This window comes from Hippoglossus stenolepis, chromosome 22 (assembly GCF_022539355.2).
Source record: "Hippoglossus stenolepis isolate QCI-W04-F060 chromosome 22, HSTE1.2, whole genome shotgun sequence".
NCBI lineage: Eukaryota > Metazoa > Chordata > Actinopteri > Pleuronectiformes > Pleuronectidae > Hippoglossus > Hippoglossus stenolepis.
The window spans coordinates 16,125,174-16,145,580 of NC_061504.1; the positions used below are offsets into that span (position 1 = coordinate 16,125,174).

At 46.0% G+C, this 20,407-nt stretch overlaps 1 protein-coding gene across 14 annotated transcripts in view; it reads right to left on the minus strand.

Annotated features, from left to right (window-relative positions):
• Nucleotides 1-20,407, minus strand: part of celf2 (cugbp, Elav-like family member 2) — a 164,789-nt gene that overhangs the window by 12,065 nt on the left and 132,317 nt on the right. For 5 of the 14 annotated variants that reach the window (XM_047338678.1, XM_047338676.1, XM_047338677.1 and 2 more), the window contains 5 exons: nucleotides 19,011-19,145; nucleotides 13,827-13,906; nucleotides 6,543-6,785; nucleotides 4,703-4,766; nucleotides 97-231 (listed from right to left, as the gene is read on the minus strand). In XM_047338678.1, coding sequence (XP_047194634.1) covers nucleotides 97-231; nucleotides 4,703-4,766; nucleotides 6,543-6,785; nucleotides 13,827-13,906; nucleotides 19,011-19,145 — 657 coding nt within the window. The remainder of the gene's footprint in view (nucleotides 1-96; nucleotides 232-4,702; nucleotides 4,767-6,542; nucleotides 6,786-13,826; nucleotides 13,907-19,010; nucleotides 19,146-20,407) is intronic. The other 9 variants (XM_047338681.1, XM_047338679.1, XM_047338680.1 and 6 more) reach the window with 3 other exon arrangements.

Below are 20,407 nucleotides of genomic sequence, written 5' to 3' on the forward strand. Positions count from 1 at the left end.
GCAACGGTGGAGAGCGGAGAACGTAAGGCAGGCATTGGGGCCCCCCTCCCCTCCCCCGGCGTCGGAGCCCCCCAACCCGAGAGGCTGCGGCGTTACCTGGGCTGGTCAACGCTCCCAGGGAGGCGGCGTTGGAGGACAGGGGGTTTGCGGCGGAGGGGCTGGCTGAGTTTTGGGCCGCCGCCGCTGCCGCCGCTAAAGTGGCCAGGTTCTGCAACTGCAGAGCACTCATACCTGGAGAGAGGAGCCAGAGAGGGTGGTGTCAAACCTGGGGAGCGAGGCTGAGGCGCGGCCCGCTCACCTGGCGGCGCGGGACAGTCACTGAACATGAGTTGGCTGCTTGGTGTCCGGAGGCGAACAAGAATAACAGTGTGTGATCGTGTGTGTTCCTGGAAATGATCCTGCTGCTCTGAGCTCAGACTGGGTGTGTGTGTGTGTGTGTGTGTGTGTGTGTGTGTGTGTGTGTGTGGGGGGGGGCAAACACCACAATAGCTGATTCCACTAATAAGTCCCAGATGAGTTTAGATCAGTGGAAGCAGCTGTTGGAGTTTTCAGGTTTTTCTCCTCTGAGGCAGAAATAGACTCAACAATTTAGTTTTAGTTTAGGCTGAAAAAAAAAAAAATACAACTTCTCTGCTCCTTTGTTACTGAGCTGAGTTTGTAAAAGTAAATAAAGACAACTACTGGGTCATGAGTAGAGCCTGACTGAGACTTTTTGAGGTTAACATCGATATGTTAAAGCAACACTATGTAACTTCTATCCGAGCAACAGCGCCCCCTGCAGCCGTAGGTGTGCCCTGTAGGCCAGGTCGTGTCATGTCGGTTGCATGAACGCCACTCCGGCTGTGTCCCCCTGAATTTGGACACAGCTATAGTGTTGCTTTAAAATGGAGCCTCAGGTTTTTTACGTTTTTTACCTTTTTTCATTTTACCAACTTGATATTTTGCAGAGGATCAATAAACCTCACTATCGAAAAAATTACATTGACCACAATAATCCATATCAGCTTTCTATTCAGTCAGGCTCTCGTTGTGATGTCACACTCTGTGGCACTGTGTGTGTGTCTGTGTGTGTGTGTGTGTGTGTGTGTGTGTGTGTGTGTGTGTGTGTGTGTGTTCGAGGCCTCAGCAGCTTCCTCTGACTCATGAGTTTGTTAGAGAACAGGTTATAAGGGTGGACACTGTCAATGTGGGGTATATGTGTCGTATATACAGTTTGGATGTATATACAGTATCATGGGAGTACACACACACACACACACACACATACACACACACACGAACAAGACACCAGGAAGAAGAATCCATCTCGTCCGACTCCGTGGTCGTCACATCCAAACACAGATTTTCCTGAACCCAGACGACCAGGCTGACGGCCGCAGCCAATCACAACACACGCCTGGTTCACCACAGCACCGACCGGCAAATTAAATCAAAACAGAGACGACTGCCAGCGTCTAAACCATCTTTTCTCCTCTTGAGGTGTTTGGAGTCGAGCTGCTGCAGGAGGTGAGACGTGTGTGTGTGTGTGTGTGTGTGTGTGTGTGTGTGTGTGTGTGCGGTAACGAGCGTGAACACCTGACTGTGACTCCGCAGTTACTGTACGAAACCAAAACCAATCTGGTTTTCAAAGCCATTTTCTCCAATTTTCCTGTGATACGCCCCCAAAAAAAGCTAGAATGGATTTCTGTTTGTGTGCCGCTCGTCTCTCTCTCTCGTCATCTCGCACTAATTCAGACTTTTGTGTGTTTTTCCCCCTGAGCTGCCGACACCGTGAAGCAGATTTTCACAGAGAGAAGACGCCTGTTTTTTTTACGAGAGCTCCTCTTCTTCACGGCTCCTTTTATAAGAACGTAAAGGAGATTTGAATTTCACTGGCCTTTTCCACTCCGCCGCTTCGGAAAAAAGCCGCTGATTGGGCGGATTTGGCCGCAGAGGCTCGGATCGGCCCACGCTCACGCTTTAAAAGCACTTCAGTGTTTTTCAAGTGTAAACAAGTAGCGGAGGGTGAAGGTTCACTTCCTTCACCTCAGCTTCCCCATTTTTCTGTTTGCCTCTTTTCTTTTTAACCATTCCTCCCTCTTCCTCTCTTCCCCGTCCTTTTCCTCACTGTCTTTCCCCTCCTCTTTTCTTTTCCTGTCCCGTTCCCACTTTATCATTCCCTCCTTTTTCACTCTTCCTTTCTCTTTCATCTCTTGTTCCTTTCTCCTCTTCTGCCTTTCCTTTTACTCATTTTATGTTATGTCACTCTTTTTCATTCCTTTGCTCTCCTTCCTTTTGTATTTTTATATACCTTTAATTAATTGTCCTTTCTTTTCTTCCCTCCCTCGCTCCCTTTATCAACATCCCCACTTCATCCTCATTTCCTTTTCTTGCCCTCCGACGACTTTTCTATCCGTTTTTTCTGTCCTTTATCCTTTTTTCCAATTTCCCGTATCTTAATTGCTTGTCCCTCCTTAATTTCTACTTCCTTTCTTTCATTCCAAGTTTGTCTCTTACATTTCTTTCCTTTCTTCCAGTTCCCAAACTCTTCCAATTCTTTTCTTTTCCCCTCCACAGACGGATGGCAAAGACGACTTCGCAGCTCTCTCTCTCTCTCCGTCTCTCTCCATGCAACCTCTTTTTTTCTCCTCCCCCCCATCTCTCAAAGCAGCTCGACACCAATTCTTACATGCATTTGTCAAAGGCTATCTCCCTCATTGAACATACATTTTCCAGACAGTTATAAGGAGAAGAGGAGCAGGCAGGAGATAAAAATAACTGGGTTAGAGGGGAATAAAGAAGAGATGAGGCCGAGAGGAGAAGAAGAAGAAGAAGAGTGAGAGAGTGAGAGAAGGCAGAGAAACAGAATGAGACAAATACAATCTACTTCCCACATCAGAGTATCCGGGCTGTGCAGATGGTGTGTGAGACACTGTGAGTACATACGTGTGCGAGGAGGCGTGTGTGTGTGGTTGTGTGTGTGTGTGTGTGTGTGCAGCCTGTATGGCGGCGCCGGGCTGCACCAGGCTGGCGTTGGCTGCGTCTAATTGAATGCTCATTGGTGTAATTGAAGCCTCTCGGCTCGGCGGCTCCTCGTGTTAAAGACTGGGACCAGATGTCATTCAGCTGCCTCACATCTCCTGCCAATCACTAATGCTCGCTCGCTCTCCCTCCGTCGCTGCTCGCCACCTCTCGCAGATGGGAGGACGAGCAGATCTCCGGATTCAGGAGCCGTTACCCACCAAATCTAATCTTAACTATTTATTTGACAGGATAAGGTGGAGAAAAACCTTAAAAAACAGCCACAGGGGAAAGTGAAAGGCCTTGAAACTCGAGGGGACGCGACACAAGACAACCAGACGAGGCTCGCCACAAACTCCCATCACGCTCAGATCAGTTATCGTTTCCCAGACAGAGAAAAGCTAAAGAGGGATGGGAACAGGCGAAGGAGGGGAGAGAGAGAGAGAGAGAGAGAGAGAGAGAGAGAGAGAGAGAGAGAGAGAGAGGGAGGTCCCTGAAAGTCTTAAATGAATTTGAATTGTATTTCTTAAAGACAGTTTTTGATCCTGTGTTTAGTGGGAGGCGCTCGGGGCTCAAGTTAATACAGAACTGGGTTAAAACAATATGCATTTTTTATTGCATCAGCTTCACCTCAGAGATTCCCACTGTCCCTCAACACTCGCTTTCCTATTTCCTTGTGTCCTATTTCCTATTCAACCCATTTAGAAAGAAAACTTTTTTATTTTATCCTTTAATTTTGGGGTTTTAAACTCGAGCCTTGCTGCCCTAAAATGGCTGAAATTGAATTCAGAGTTTGTTAAAAATTAAAAATGTTAAGCCCTCGAAATGCAAGAGTACTCTCTCTTTAATAATTCCAAGCTATTAGCTCCCTGTAAACTGAACAGGGAGCAGATTTCAGAATTTACAGAAAAAGAATGGGCCAACATCCGAAGTAATGGGGAAGCTTAAATTCTGTTATGGACACAAACATGTCCAGATTCATACGTCATATAAACACAGAGAATCTGACAAACTTGGGAAACTAAACAAAAGCTTATGTTTTGCCTTTTGCTCCTTTCCATTTTGATATTCCTTCATATCTGTCGTACTTGACATTGGTCTTAAACCTCACCTGCAGGAACCCTGAGTCTGTCTCCTCACGTCTTGTACAGTATGTTTGTACATGCCTGTTTTTGTCCTCCCTACATTTTAACAATAAGCCTAATTTCATTTGATACCTGCAGATACAAAGGAGAAGAGCCGACAGATCAGAGACCCCCCCCACCCCCTCGCAGAAACAGAACAGTAGATGGCGCCAGCCCGCAGTGCAACGTCTCCACCACAACAGAGCCACTTTTTTTAAACCATTTTCTCCGGCGCCTTTACTTTTCCTCCTCGCTGTGATTCATCTATCCCTGACAAAGCCTCGGTGTTACTGTTACACGCCCAGGGCACCGCTCTTGTCTGGCCTCATTAAAAGATCAAGATAAATCTTAGCAACAGTTAATAAATCTTGAGGGCAAAGATCTCTCTCTCTCTCTCTCTCTACTCCACCACGCGAGTTCATCTGTTATGCTCTTTGCCCCTCTTCTTTTTTTTTTTTTTTAGAAGTCTGGAGAAAATAAAGAAATAACACGAGAGGTGCAACAAAGAGCGGACTGCCACAGTGGATCGTGATTCCAGGGGAGTTCATCGACCGATTTCTTTTTGTATTTGCACTCACCGGCCATCTGCTGGATCCCGCTGAAGGCTCCCAGGTTACCGGAGGAGGTTGCCTGCTGGAGCAACTGATGGAGAAAGAGAAGAGAGAAAGAAGAGGAGATGAGCGACGAGGCCGGATAAAAAGGGAAAAAAGGAGAAACACAGCGAGCTGAGTGGGAAGAGGAAGCTTTTACACGTGTCTATGCGACGCTACGCCGGGAAAGCTAAACTCGTAATGAGCGGGTTTAGCGATGTGGTTTTTGCATCAGCGCTCGATGAGTAAATGAGCTGCTAATGTAGTTTGATCTCTCCTCTAAGCGAACGCTGTTTGTGTTCCACCGTGATTCTTCCAGACAAGTTGAGCATGAAAGCTATAATCTAACCGACTAATTAGATTCCAAAACAAAAGTGGAATACTGATGCCGTCAAAAAACTTCATCCTTCAAAGACTCAAATTAACAGCAAATTAACATCTTGTTTCCTGGTGTGTGCCGGCGAGTTTCTGCTTTTTTCTTTCTCCTCCAGAATAGAGGACTGAAAAATTCTAGGATTCACGAAACACTTTTTTTTTTTTGTTATCTCATTATTATTATTATTAATTGTAACCCGTAAAAAAGACAAATCAATATCCAGTGAAGACGGGACGTTTGTCTGAGCTCTGCTGACAAGACAGGTGCAAATTGCAGTTTGGATAAAAAATAAAAAAAAATAAAATCCTGCAGCCTTTTTGAGACGTTTATTTTAAAAGCTTAATTTAGAAGCTGAAGAGCGATGAGTCGAGTGTTGGAGCCAAAATCTCTGAGACGAGTCCTGAAAAGGCTGAGGACTGTGGAGCGGTGGGAGGGGAGAATGGAGCGTCTGAGAAACAAAGAAACCCAGTAAGTTCCCAATCAAACAAATTACCAGTCGAGCTTCTGCTGCAGCCGCTCGCAAATTGGGGATTTGTGGAGTCCCGGGGGCCCCGAGCGTCGCCCAGACAAATACCTTTCTGTGTGATTCCACAAGAAGCCCCGAGAATTTATCACAATTATAGCTGCTATTGGAAAATTACTCTGAAAACAGGCTGATAACTGCCGTGTTTCCATCGGCGTGCCACCAAATGTTAAGCATTCACAATCTCAGAAAACTAAATATTAACTTTGTACAAAAATATTTTTCAGTCTATCTAATGGGATTTTAAATGATTTATTTGAAGGAATTACCTTAAGCTATGATATAGTAAAAATAAAACAATAATATTAAGAAAAAATAAACTAAACGATTAATTAATTTAGAGATATAGTATATGAATTGTGGTTTTGTTAAATATTAAAAAATTAAATGTCCTGTCACTGTAAAAATAAAAATACTAAAGAACAATTGAAATATGTTTAACATTTCCAGGAAGTATTCTATATACTCCCTTGTTCAAAAGACACTTTTTCATGTTAGAAATAGTTCTATAAAGTTGAATAAATAGTTCCTTTGCGGTCACAATTATTTCTGATCTTGATATAAAAAGCTCCCTAAGTAGTATTTTTAATATTTACATTATTTCAGTATTTAAAAAAGAATCAGGAGTATAATCAGTTAATGCCATTTCTTGTTCTTTCTGCAGAAACATTTGACGGGATGTATAATTCTTGAAGCTGACTTCACTTTGACTTTTCAAGGAGAATTTAAGTGTACATTTTTCCCTGGTGGTAAATCATCGAGACATATCTTTGTCTTCAGAGACCTCATTTCCCCACGACACCCTCTCAGGGGGAGGATGGAGGGGAGGGAACAGTGGCAGAAATCAGAGAACAAAAGAAAGAGGGGGAGGAAAAAAGAGGTGTTCTGGGACTTTTTCAAGTTGAATGTTTTTGGTTTGGGGCACTGACTGCGGCGGCGTTGGCCAAGGGGCTGCAGTAAGGGGCGGAGGAGGTGGTGATGATGGTGGGCGACGCGGCGGCTCTCCTTACAGCCAGATACTGCGGGGTGAGGCCCCCCAGGCCGGTCAGGCTCCCCCAGGTGGTCGCACTGTTGAGCTGCTGCATCTGCTGCGCCAGCTGCTGCTGCAGACGCCGCTGCTCCTTGTCCTTCTGCGTGTCGGCGAACTTCACCACGATGGGAGACGAGCAGCCCTGTGGGGGGAGGAAGAGGAGGAGGAGAGGAAGAGGAAGAGAAGAAAACACAAGACATAGTTATGGAACTTGAAACTTGGTCAAAATAAAGGCTGCAAATAATTAAATGATAATGATTCATATTCTGTATCCTTATTATAAAGTCAAGCAATTTTCTATATGGGACGTTTCTATGATGACACACACACACACACACACACACACCCAGAAGGACTTAGAAAACTGATTCCACAAAGACCAATCAACACAAATTTTCATTTAAAAAAAACTGTGCATCAGCAAAAAAGTAAAGAAAAAATAATCTATTTTCAATTAAAACCACACACACACACACACACACACACACACACACACACACACACACACTCGCTGACACGGGACACACACACACGGAGTCACAAAGGAAACTTGACTCTAAATCCAGTGGGGCGTTCGTCTTCCCCCCACAAGGGCTCAGTTATCTCCGAGTCCAGAATGGTTTCACCAGAAACAGATTTCCTGTGTTCTCCAACTATTTCATCACCTCGTACGAAGAAAGACTTGGTGTGTGTGTGTGTGTGTGTGTGTGTGTGTGTGAGCGAGAGAGAGAGAGAAAATTAGATAAAGTGACTGGGAGGGCTGAAGAAGAGGTTGAGAGGGTAAGAGGAAGATTTTGAGATCTGTACAATTATAAAAAGTGTATTTAATCGAGTGTGTGTGTGTGTGTGTGTGTGTGGAGGTGAGTAACATATCAAACATCTAATACACACTCGTACTGACAACTATAACGTAAAAAAAATAAAAAAATCCCACAATGCACCTGATTGAAGCTGCAGCAGCAGAAGCACAGCGAAGCCGAGGCGCTGCGTCACAATCTATCACACCTCAGCGTTACTCACTCTCTGCAATCAAAGCCTAACTAGCGGCAAATCTGTGTGAAACAAAGGCGATCGGCCACAGGAGGATAAAAAGCTTTTGATTGAGACGTTTAGTTCGAGACTCGATCCCCTCGGCAGCGGAGAGACGGGGGTTTATTTTACAGGTGGAAAACGGCACAGTCAGAACTCGAGTGTGTGTCAAGTGTGTGTGTGTGAAGTTAATGTGTCTGCATGCATGTGTGTGTCGTATGTGATCATTACGTAGAACAAACGTGTGATATCTTCTATCAGCTGGTTTTAGGACACAGGCTGAAAATAAAGATGGACGACGTGATGGTAAAAGTGAAGCCAAATCATCTTGATCGCCCCCTGGTGGCTGGCTGCAGTGTAGGTCATTTATACCGCATCCAGCCACCAGGGGGCGATCCAGATGAGTCTTACACATTCGGATAATAGTTAAATATTACATTCCCAGTCAGGGAAGTAAATATGCAATAAGATGAAAAATAAAGGGAGTAAAAAAAAACGACAACATCCTGGCAGGTTGTGTGTTTTTCACAGTGTGTGTCTGTGTGTGTGTGTGCGACCAGACGACCCCTCCTCTGTGGGGCCGGGGCTCGACTCTATCAGCCGAATGAGCGTGTCTCCTGTCTGGCGACGCCTGGGCCGTATTTACTGCGTCTCTCCACCAGTCATCTTCCCTCTTTACTCCGACCGCTGACAGATAAAGGAGACGACGGGAGAATTGCATTTCGGAGGGAGTGTCAGTTCGGGGGCCTCGCCGCTCGATTCCCCCCGAGACGGGAGCTCCCTATCCCGCCTCTGCTAAATATCTCATTACTCCAGCTGACACCCAGCGAGCCGGGGGAAATTCAGCCCCAGAATGAGAGTCCTGCCCTGGGAGAGGGGCCGAGGACGAGGGGCCCCCCCTGCGCCCGCTGATGCCGGTTCTACCTTAAAACCTTTAAAGCAGCACGTTGGATTTTCTCAGGCTCAACTTTGGCCTGAGATGATGAGAAGACGAGCGGCGACTCCAGCCGTCTGTTGGTTTCACTCAAAGAAACAAACCGCCATTGATTTCACCGGAGGGGGGATTTTTAATAATTCATCACAGATTAGTAACAGCTTGAACTTTCATAAATCAGACGCTGCGTGATAAAGAAACATCACTGACCAAGAAAAAAACAAATTTTCACTGAGCTGCTTTTTGAGTTTTCACATCAATCCAACGACGACATTGAACTAGATGTCATTTTAAAAAGTGTTTACATCCAAATTGACACCAGATATATTTATATTCTGTAATCATCGTTAGTGCTGCAGGATTATTATACAGACTTTAACTGCTGCTGCTTCACAATAAAAGCTTCCAACCCCGGAGAACACAGGGTGGAGTGTTATTGTGAAGGAGACACAGGAAAGAAGAGTCAGGAAAGAAGCCATTACATCTTGATCCAGGAATTATTTTTCAATCTCTTTAACACTGTGAGATGATTAGTATAATCAGTCCTCATTAAAACATTGATTTATTTGTTTGCCCCGTAAACAGATAGAAATCTCCTACGTTTTAAAAACCTGCATAATTTTTTACATCATTTACAATTTCAGATTTATTCTTTTAAATCGAACATTGTGTTGAGACCTTCTCAAATTGTCATCATCCACGAATCTCTTTGTTTTCCAAGCGCTCGAGGAGCCGCGGATGTTTTATCGGTGTTTGTTGTCGATGGGCGTCTGTGAAAAATCCTGCTGCTCTTCAATTATACCTCATGTTGTGTTAAAACTAAATCTGTAACCCAGCTGATTTGTTTTCAATTGGCCACTGTTGAACGAAAACAGCAGGGGGCGATGTGATGGCTCTACCTCTCCGAGTATTTCACGAGTCTCCTGCACGTTGTTAACACCTAAAAATACACGGAATTCAACAATAACAGTAATGGTGTCATTCAGCGGAGGACTGATAATTTACACTCGTAAAAGCTGTTGCTCCTGTTTCGTCTTAAATAGTCTCTGGTTTCATATATTGTAATAATAACATGCCATTAACTCTGTGTCGGTGGCGAAGCGTCCATTAATTTCTTTATCTGCAGACAGCGTCTCACCAGAGCTGCACAGCTTTCACTTCTCAACAAAGTAAAGTCTCATCAGGAGACGTTTCTACGGGAGTTAAAAGTTATTTCTGTTTGCAGATTCACAACTTCACCTCATATAAACTTATTAACGTCGGTGTTTTTTCATCATTTAACAGGTCGACTGACCCTCTGGAAAACTTCTGTTGGATTTCTTTAAAACTTCTGCATATTGGGATTTGACATTCTAATGCATCAGTGAGCAACAGCGCCCTCTAGAGCCTCACGTCAACCCACCTTTGATTAGATTAGTGTTTAAATCATATACACACACATACGATGATATTATTAAGTGCAGTAACTCCATTATCCTGAGCATTTCTACTATTATTTTCTGGACTTGGTTTGTTTTATTTGTTTTATTTTAACTCTATAAAGCAACCTTAGATACAGTGAATGGTTCTTAACTAATCAATATATAAATACATCATTGAAGACCAATATAGGAACATGATTAAAGTCTATTCCTCACTTCTCACAGGAGTGAAAGAGGAAACATTCTCCCTGTTCAGCTGATTTAAGGTTAAGAAGTTTCATGGTGATGCTTTAATGTCCTGGTGTCACACTCCGCCTGTGATTGACAGATGTACACGATGTCATGACAACCTGTGGTCTCAGTATGACACCGCAGACGTAGCAATAAGCTCCGGGTGTAATTACGATATCCAAACCTTATAATGATGTAATTACAGCTTGTTGGCAAAAATAGAAAAAAACCTCAGCACCTGCTTCGGGCTCCGGTTTGACCTCGTCCACACAAACTTTTGCAGAAGTTCCAGACTTGCCACCGACGTAACCACGAGAGTGCACTCAGCCAATAAACGCTGCCGTGCTCCCCGAGGCCGAAATCTCGCCCACAACCACGAAGAGAGCCTCACACATCACTTCCCGTCTTTCCCAAGATGTTTAGAAGCACTCACACAAACTGAACTTATAAGCTCCAGTCGGTTTACCTTGAAAATCAATCTCACACGGCTTTCAGGAGAGTTTATGTGCTGTGAACCTTCTCCGTCTCGTTCATTTACCACTCACGCAGCCTTTAAATGTCAAACCATGTCGTCTTCCGCTAACTAACGGGACAGCAGGAGGCTCTGTTAGCGGCGGGAGTTCTCTGAGCACGTTGCTTTGACCTAATGTTCCAACAACAACACGCCGGAAAAACAGGGAGAGATTCACAAACTGCTCTGTGAACTGCAGTACAGACGTTTTTCCGGAAAATGTTCCAGAGGGACTGCACGCGAGAACGCAAACGTCCCAAGTCAAGAATGTCCAGAAAATGTAGAGTGAGTCCAGAGTTCACAGCTTGTAACACGTGACTGACGTGAAAGTGGAAGAATATAAATGTCTCGTGGGCGAAGGAGACGCTGACGTCAACTTGGAAAGACGAGGACATATTCCTGTTGTAGTGAACGTTTCGGAGCCGGACAATCTTCTTCGTATGCGAAGGAAAAACTCCAGAAAATCTCCAGACCTTCATTTATCGGACATTATCTGGAGTTTAGCCAACCAGGACGTTTTTTGGGGGTATCCCAGAACTTTATTCAGACCCTGGTTCCTGATATTAATCCATCTTGGGATCATCCAGTTCATATACGTTGTCTGACATCATCCCTTGATTAATCTAATCTAATGTTTTTGTCCGTATCGTCGCTTCTCTTCAGCACAGTTGAAGGTTGTGTTTGTTTGCTACTTCAACACACCGCTCTCTCTTTCATGCTCTACTCAAGCCCTTTGTCTCAATGTGCTCCAGCGGTTGTGCGTCCGTGGCGAGGGCGAGGGCGAGGGCGAGGGCAGCAAAACGTGCGAGTGTTCCTCTAAGTGTCATGTGGAAAAAAAAAATGTAAAAAAGCTGTTGATGGAACGCTGCACAGGCGGAGCTGAGGGCTAAATGAGTCTTTACAACTGGAGTGAATAATGCAACGCACAAATCAACACAAACCCAACACAATGACGCCGACCCACTTCTCTTCAAATGTCTTTAGAGGTTCGACAGTGAATTACCTGTCTCGCTCATATCCACTTTCATTACGGCCTGACATTCAGCCAGCGGACGCGTGTGCGAGCGTGCACCTGAATGTCACGGCGTAATGAGAATGGATATGACAGTGACAGGGCCATCGACGACACAAGCCCGGCCTCCCCCCTCCCCTTTTCCCCGACATGTGCCGGGGAAAAACACACACGAACACACAAACACTCAAACGCACAATCTCGCTCTATCTAAGACAGTTGGGTGCAATAGAGCCAAGACAATAACCAAACTCTATTTACCAGACCTCATTCCCTCATTCGGACCCAAAGTAATTACTTTTAAATTGCAAAACTGAGGAACATTAACAAACGGATGCGGCAATTCAGGTCCGCCTGAGGCTACGCAGCGTGTTTTCAAATGGAAATGAAGGTATTTTGCCATTGTCCACTGCAATATCGCTGTGTTACGGTTTAAGCCTTTTTCTCCGTGCGCCCGATAAGAGCAGGGGACACTGGCAGTGTTTACCCGGCCCATTGTGGCAGACGACTGCTCAGAGCGAGGATAATTCTGGCTTAATATCAACGCCGTCGGAGGAGAGTGTCACTCCTTCTCCTCGGAAAGACAGAAACACTGCCACCGCTGCTGCTCGGCCACGTAACTCAACACTTCACCGACCAACACACACAGGGCGACAACGTGAAAGCTCGTGCAAGCACACGCATGTGCGCAGGCGGACGCAGGGCGGAGCGTGCGTTTCCCCCGTGTCGGGGTCACAGCACATCAATAGCAGCCATGATTACCATGATCAGCTCTAATGAGGGGGCGACGGGGTGAACGCCACTCATCTTTTTCCTTTAACACAGCTTGTTATTACCACTTTTTGTCTCCCTGTCTGACTCACACACGCACAGGCGCCTCACAGTTGTCGCCGCGCACCGTGTAATTCTCTCCCAATCGCAGCCCTGTCATCCCGCCCTGTCGCCAGCCTGACAATACTCTGACAAGGGCGCCACCCCCCCCCCAAACCAGGAGGAGGGAACACAAAGGAGCGGCGGGCCCAGTCGCCCATTAAGGCCCGGCTGGGGTCGCTGTGCAGCTGATGAGGTCTGTAATGTCACCTGGCCGCCGCGGCTGTCGTGTCAGAGGTGCTGCTGTTTGTCACGGTTTGGAGACTTTGCCAAAGGTTTAGAAATCTGGGACCAGAAAAAGGCGAATAAGAGAAAAGGCCCCGATCGGCCTGAATCAGCAGCTCCCGCTGAACAGCGCTGTTCCCTCTCGGCCGTATATAAATATTCCATCATGACTTTTAGGAACACTGTGTAACCTGGTGATAAGAGTTAAGAGACATGAAACCTGCGTGTCAGCACTTTAAAGACCAAACTCTACAGAATCTGTATCATCTATTAAATCCCTCCTGAAAACATGCAGCTGCTGAGTTTATCTGTATTTACCTGCACTGAGGAGGTTTTCACCCCTGAGCTCTCCGACGTGATTTTACATTTTTCCACATTTTCCCTGATTTCTAAGAGAACAATTCAAGGATCTTGATTAAAAAAATCTAGACATGATGAGTGTGTAAGAAAACTAAATGAATGTCTTTGACGAAACACATAAACGCGGACGTTAAAACCACATTATGGCTCATTACGCCCCCTGGTGTTACAAACCACCTGGGACCTTGCAGTTAACACCCTCTAATCCAAGGTGGATGTATGTGTCTGTGGCATTTTTTTTAATTTCCATGATTCATATTATCATGATAGGGATTTATCTGCTTCTCCACAGATGAGTATCTTGAATTGAACTTAAAAAAAGGGTTGTATCTTTACACTGGCTTTTATTTTTTTTATATATAAAGACTGTTATTAACGACCAAGGGCAACTTGACAACTTTCAATTCAGAGTCATTGAGTACACACACACACACACACACACACACACACACACACACACACACACACACACACACACACACACAATGACTGAAGAGGAGCGAGAGAGCGAGAGAGAGAGAGAGAGAGAGAAAGAGAGAGAGAGAGAGAGAGAGAGAGAGAGAGTTAAAGAAAGGGCGAGAGTACAGTACCTCCATAGTCTGAGACTGGTGCATGGCTTTGATTGCATTCTGTGCCATAGCTCTGGTGGAAAACGTGATAAACGCACATCCTGTAGGGAGGGAGGGGAGGAGAGGAGGGAGGGATGGAGGGACAGTGGAAGGGAGGAGGGCAGGAGGAGGAAGAGGAGGAAGAGGAGGAGGAGGAGGAGGAGGAGGAGAGGGGAGACAAGAAAGAACAAAAACAAGACAAAAGGGTTGGACACGTCGTCGTTATAAATAAAAACAGAGATTGATACAGAGAACAGCTCACAGGTGGACAACATCGTTCTCAGGTCGCTTGTAGGAACAACAGCGGAGAAATGAGCACAGTGTCATGACAACCACGAGCCCCCCCCCCCTCCGTCCCACCACCACAGGACATCTGAGACGACCACAAGCAACACAATCGGGGGACTTTTGGATTTGCCTTCCCAGCCTCCCTCCTCCTCCTCCTCCTCCTCCTCCTCCTCGTCCCTCTCCATCTTTTATTGTTTCCTCTCGCTCCTTCACACTGACTGAATTAGTGGTACCTGAATTCATCAACAGTGTAAATCCGCCCCCTTTGCATTAAAGGCGATTTGAATTCATTTGCGCGGCCTGCGTTGTTCGTCAGGAGAAACGAAGGAGATGGAGGAAGAGACGAGAGGAGGCGTGGCCGACCACCGCCGATCCGAGCCAATCGAGACGCAGCCGCCGGCGTTGTTTTTACGGGAGTTTGTTATTGGTGGTTTGTGGGTGAGGGGGCAGTGTTTGTCTGGCTGGTTAGGGAGTGATCAGAGGAGATAATGTGAGAAGTGCTTCCTCAATCCCCCGGGCTAATAATATGCTAACAAACCCACCAAGCCATGTTAGCGCAGCCAGGCCTGAACTGATTACACACATGCTCGCACACACCAACACACACTTAGACACACACACACACACACACACAGACACACACACACACACGTTCAGGTTCGGCCGACAGACTCGTGGCTTGGCAGGAAGAAAAGTCTCATGTCATCAGATAGACTCTCCCTGGGTCAGTGGATGGGGGGGGGGGAAGGGCAGAGAGGAAAAAGAGGGGAGGAATTGTGAGGAGGGAGAATGCAACAGACGGAGAGAGAGAGAGAGAGAGAGAGAGAGAGAGAGAGAGAGATGAGTGGAGGAATAGATCATTGTCCTCGTCCACCTCCATCAGGACTCTGTGATGGAACGAGGCCGTGAGAGGTGAGATTTAAATCCACTACGCAGGTTCTCACACCGAGGCTTTACCCTGACAAAACACAAGAACGTCCCTGGAGAGGAAATTCATCGCTATGGTAACGGTTTAATCACGTGTTTGGACGACATCTTTAGGATTCCCTCGTCAAAATAAAGTTGCTTTTCAGACGAGGACTGAAGTCCGAGGGGCTAAATGTGAGAGCGTGAATGTCTGAGTCCGATGAACCTGAACTTTTCCGGCTTCTGATCCTTTAAAAATATAAATATTAGACCTCTTTTAAAAAATATATATATATATTTCTGTCCTTGCTCAATGGAAAATGTAGTTTATTCACCTTTTATATAGAAGTCCATCAGTGGCCGAACATTAGAGATGTGGAAAAGGTGATAAAAAGACGGTGAAGGTTATCAGATGCTGTGGCACCGACCTAGTAAACATGTCCATGTGTCCTTTACTGTAGAAAGGACATTCGTAAAAAAAAAAAAAAAAGGGGGTCATTTTTTCTGACAGTCTATTTTAGACGAGCCACAATCTGTCATTTAACGGCTTATGTTGGAGGAGGCTGCTCCGTCCTTCTGGGGGCCGTGCCCCAGAACTGGATCAGTCCGCGGGGGCGCCCATTTGGGTTAACCCTCCTGACTCTGCTCATAACGCTGGTCAAGCTACAACGTCGACGGAAACTGGGTTCGTCTCCAGCTGGCTGAAAGAATAAACCCCCCCCAAAAACAACACATTTCTATCTTTAGCCAGTTTCTGCCGCTTGAACCTTGAGGCTTCTAAATAAAGAATTCCTCAGCCGGAACATGAATTCATTAATGTCAAAGCTGTTAAAGACAACGGGAAAAAAAAAACTGTAGTGGAATCCACGCCTGCTGGTTGGTGCTTGTCGTGTTTTTCACGCCGCAGAGACGGGACTTGGCTTGAGCGCTAAAAATACCTCACGGGCCGCATTCTGTCGTCAGCAGAGAACCAAACAGTCCTTTAATAAAAGTAGGGTAGCTCCCCAGGCCCGGCCATCCACTGGTGGTGTGATCCATATTTTATTAATAGCGGGGAGGGCGGCGCGCTCCTCTGATTGATACCGCGATTTAATAGGCGCTCAGCAGCGCGGCTAGGTGGGACCGAGGCCCTCGGGGAGGTGCAGGCACAAAGAAACCCTCAAAGACCCATTCATCTCCAGCCTGGTTATAGGTGTGTTTATTCACTATCCAGACCCAAACTGGACGACAAGCATCTTCTCTTTGATTCGCCTGCAGCCGCTAAGTGGTTTATATTAGCTCGACAGAAACAGGGATGTGGCCACAGCGCCTGAAATATTCATGAGGACAAAAGAGAGAAGCTGAAAAGGGATGGAAGAAGGAAAGAGGGGAAGGAAGGGAAGGAGGCCGATGAGGGATGTCTGGGAAAGAAACGAGGACAAATTGATGCGAGAGCGGATTCTAGGACAGTCAGGGTGATTATAGGGACGGGGGAGAACGTGGGGAGTTCGAGTTCGTTGGGTTTGAGGCAAAGATCGGTTCTAGATAGAGACGACCTTGAGGAGGAGAGAGGAGGAGGAGGAGGAGGAGGAGAGAGAGAGAGAGGCACACTGAGAAAATAAGACTGGAGTCAACAATAAAAAACATTCAGAACGTCCGACAGGCACAGAAAAAACAAAAAAAACGTGACCGACAGATCCACATGGAGCCGGCGTGACGATGACAGCGGACAGCTCGTGTGACAGGAGGAAGAGGAGGAGGAGGAGGAGGAGGAGGAAGAGGAGGAGGAGGAAGAGGAAGAGGACGAGGCTGCATCTCCTCAGCACATAGAGACCACAGAGGAGGGGAGGGGAGGGGGAGGTAAAGGGAGCGTGGGAGGATGAAAATCAGGTGAGTGGGTGGTCGACTGTGTGTGTGTGTGTGTGTGTGTGTGTGTGTGTGAGGGAGGAAGATGTTCTATAGAAAAGCTGTGGTGAGTTTGACAGAAGCCAAATCAGTGTTTAGGTTTTTTTTCACCGAATGAGAATTTTGAGATTTTAGTTTAGTCATTATCCATGATTTCCTTTAAAGGTACAATACGTGACTTCTGCCACTAGAGGTCTCTCAATCAAAGCATTAACAAAAGTTTGATGACACGGTGAAGCAGCGAGGCATCATGGGAGTTGTTGTCTTTGCCGGCATTGCCAATAAAAAACATCGACGGAGAATCGCCACTGGACGGACTCTGTTGCCAAATGAGCAAGACGTGTCGTCCACTTGTATTTTCAGTCTGTAATAACTTGTCTGATTTTTTTTGCATTAAGATTCAGGCATTGACGAAAATAAAAGGGAAAAGGTTTGGTTCCAAATGGATTCAGGACTTTTTGTGAAGCCCTGCAGAAACTTCCAACAAACCAATGGAGAGGGTGAAAATAACAATAATTTCCTCCATGATTATTTAGTGGTTTACTCTATAAAATGGAGAAAATAGAAAAAGGAATTGTGCTTTTTTAAAAATACAACCAACCCAGTGGCAGAGCGGCTGCCTCCAGTGTCGGCGTGGGAGAATCCGAGTGGCTTACAGTGAGGCTAAACTGGATCCGGCAGGGAAGGTGAAGGGTATGAATGGAGGTTAGGAGGTCAGAGGAGGAGGAGGAGGAGGGAGGTGTGAGAGCGAGAGGGGGAGAAAAAGAGAGAGAGAGAGAGAGAGGGAGGGAGAAGAGATATATAGAGCGAAAAAAGGAGAATCATGTCTTCACAGCGGCCTCCAGGTGTCGCTGTGGTTCATTTGCGTTCACTTGAGCGTGACTCGTTGGAAAACCTTGAAGAGAATCTCGAGCGTTTTTCAGAGAAGCAGCCGGTTGACGACAGGATCTGATTCAAGGCTTCTCGTGCACAAAGAGACGATTATACAGATTCACTTCCACCGTTCAGGTCAGAACATGTCACAGGGAATAAAAATGTGAACATTTCTCCTTCTCTGAGTGTGTGAGGTTTGTTTGGTGCGTGGAACCTTCAAGCTGCAGTTTGTGTTCCCGCTGCCGACAACACATCCGAGTCCCTGCGGGGATTTGAAGCAACAGCATGCAGGGGAGAGGAATATCTGTGAATCGTAGTGTGACGCCTCGACACAAAGAGAATCTGGACCAAAGATTCACCGTCTGTTGGTCTTTGGTTTGTTTTCTTCACTGTGGCTACTTAAACTATTAAAATATGATTAGAACCAGATTTAAACTGTAGAATATCCACCAGATAAGATAAGAGTGTGGATAACGGACCGGGACTTGAGAGTCGGAATAAAAATGGACGAAATGACGGCTCCAAATTATTTAAATCGTAATCTGGTGAACGGTTGCAGTACAGGTCATGTGCGGTTTAATCACAACTGTAAAAAGAGGGGTTTGAGTTTATCGTCACAGGTAAATAAAACCTTTTTGACTCCTCTTTCTTTTTTTTTTTTTTACTGATTTCTAAGTTTGCATCTCGAAAAGTTTGAAGGCTTCCTGCAGCCAGACGACACTAATCACCACAGTTTACAGTAAACAACATCCTGAGACACTGACGGCTCGGGGAAAAACTTCCAGCACGACAGTAAAGGAGAAACATCTGAGAGCAAATGAGCTGCTGATTATGCAGGAGAAACGTCTGCGAAGGTAAAACACTCAGGAAATGGTTAAACTAAACAGGAAGTCTGTGTTTTTTTCTTAAATAATGACAATAAATACAGATAAATGTTTTTTTTGGACGCACGGAAACAAAAATAATGAGCCCATCCTATTTATTATTGGTTACTTTGATTTGAAAAGTTGTTTGTTTCTCTGAGAAACAGCTCAGACTTCCTCTTCAACCACTCAGCTCTCGTCACACAGTCGGAGGTAAACACGTCCTCCGGGAGTTTGAGTCACGAGTCAAGTCGGCACAAATGAACCGCGGCAGCTGGAGGCCGCTCGGCCACAAATATTCACACGAGGAGCATCGAGTGTGGATGGAAGCGAGTGGCAGCGGCAGCCTCACCTCTGCTGAGTCCGTCGGGCCCCCGCAGGATCCGGCACTCCTCGATCTGTCCGAACGCGGAGAACATGACCCGGATGTCGTTCTCGTTGCACTTCTTCGACACCATGCCGATAAACAACTTCCTGTCTTCCACCGCTGCGGAGCCACAGAGAAGAGAGGAGAGAGAGAGAGAGAGAGGGGGAAACAGAGAGTGTGAATGAACGAGTGGATGTAATTTAATATGTCGACCTGATGCTTTATGTTTTCAGTACGAAGGAATAGAAATTACTTTTCACCAGTAGAAACCACGACTCGTATTAGTGCTCGTCTTCCTACATGAACCTTCACCTGGAGTCCTGCACAAGGTCTTTCAACCGGATATGACTTGGAGATAGGAGCCGGTAACGGGTCGGGTTCAGTATCGGAGCTTTGCACGTTTGCAAAAGTGGACCCATGCAGGACTTCACCACCTTCACCCCCGTCCTGCGCTCTGATCGAAACCTAATCTGAGTCTGAGACATGTCCACGAGCATTTCCCGAACTGAAGCCGATTTGGCTCCAATCTGGGGCTTTTGTCAACGACTTCCAAAAGTCATCAGCAGCTGGAGAATTAAGCTAAAGATTTTGGGGGCGAATAAACCGTGTTTCCTGAAACCTTGAACTCAACTGTGCACACGGAGCGTCTCATTGTACTGGAACCCAACGTCTCTGAATCACACCACAATGATAACAGACAGAAAAATAGAGAAGAAGAAGAAGAAGAACAAAAAGAAAAAAGATTAGGGAGAACAAAGAGACAGACAAAGACAAAGAGAAAAATCAAAAGACACAACAGACAAAAAAAACCCAGAGAAAGAGACGGAACGAAAACACAACAATCAAAAGAGAAGCGTCGAGGAACGAGGGGAAAGAAAGAAGAGAGACAGCGGGAGAGAGACGGAGACAGACAGAGCATTTCATCATTCCATCTGCGAGGCTCTGATCAATGTCTCATTATCACTTCAACGCCAACTGCTCGCTGAGACTCTCCCGCTCGTCCTCTCTCACCCTCGGCCTCCCCTCCACCTCTCCTCCTCCTCCTCCTCCTCTTCCTCTTTCCTCATTCTTCCTGCCCCACGGGCCTCTCACTTTCTCCTCCGCTGACACAATCCCTCCTTCGCAGGTGCAATCTCCAGGAACGAGAGGCGGCTGCAGGTAGCGGTGTGTGTTAGTGCACGTGTGTGTGTGTGTTAGTGCACGTGTGTGTGTGTGTGTGTGTGTGTGTGTGTGTGTGTGTGTGTGTGTGTGTGTGTGTGTGTGTGAGGTTAACTGTGAATTAAGCTGAGAGCAAAATCAGAAACAATGTGTGTGTGTGTGTGTGTGTTTGCAGCACATTCAATGCAATGCTAATCCAATTCATTTTTAATGAGGAAACTGTC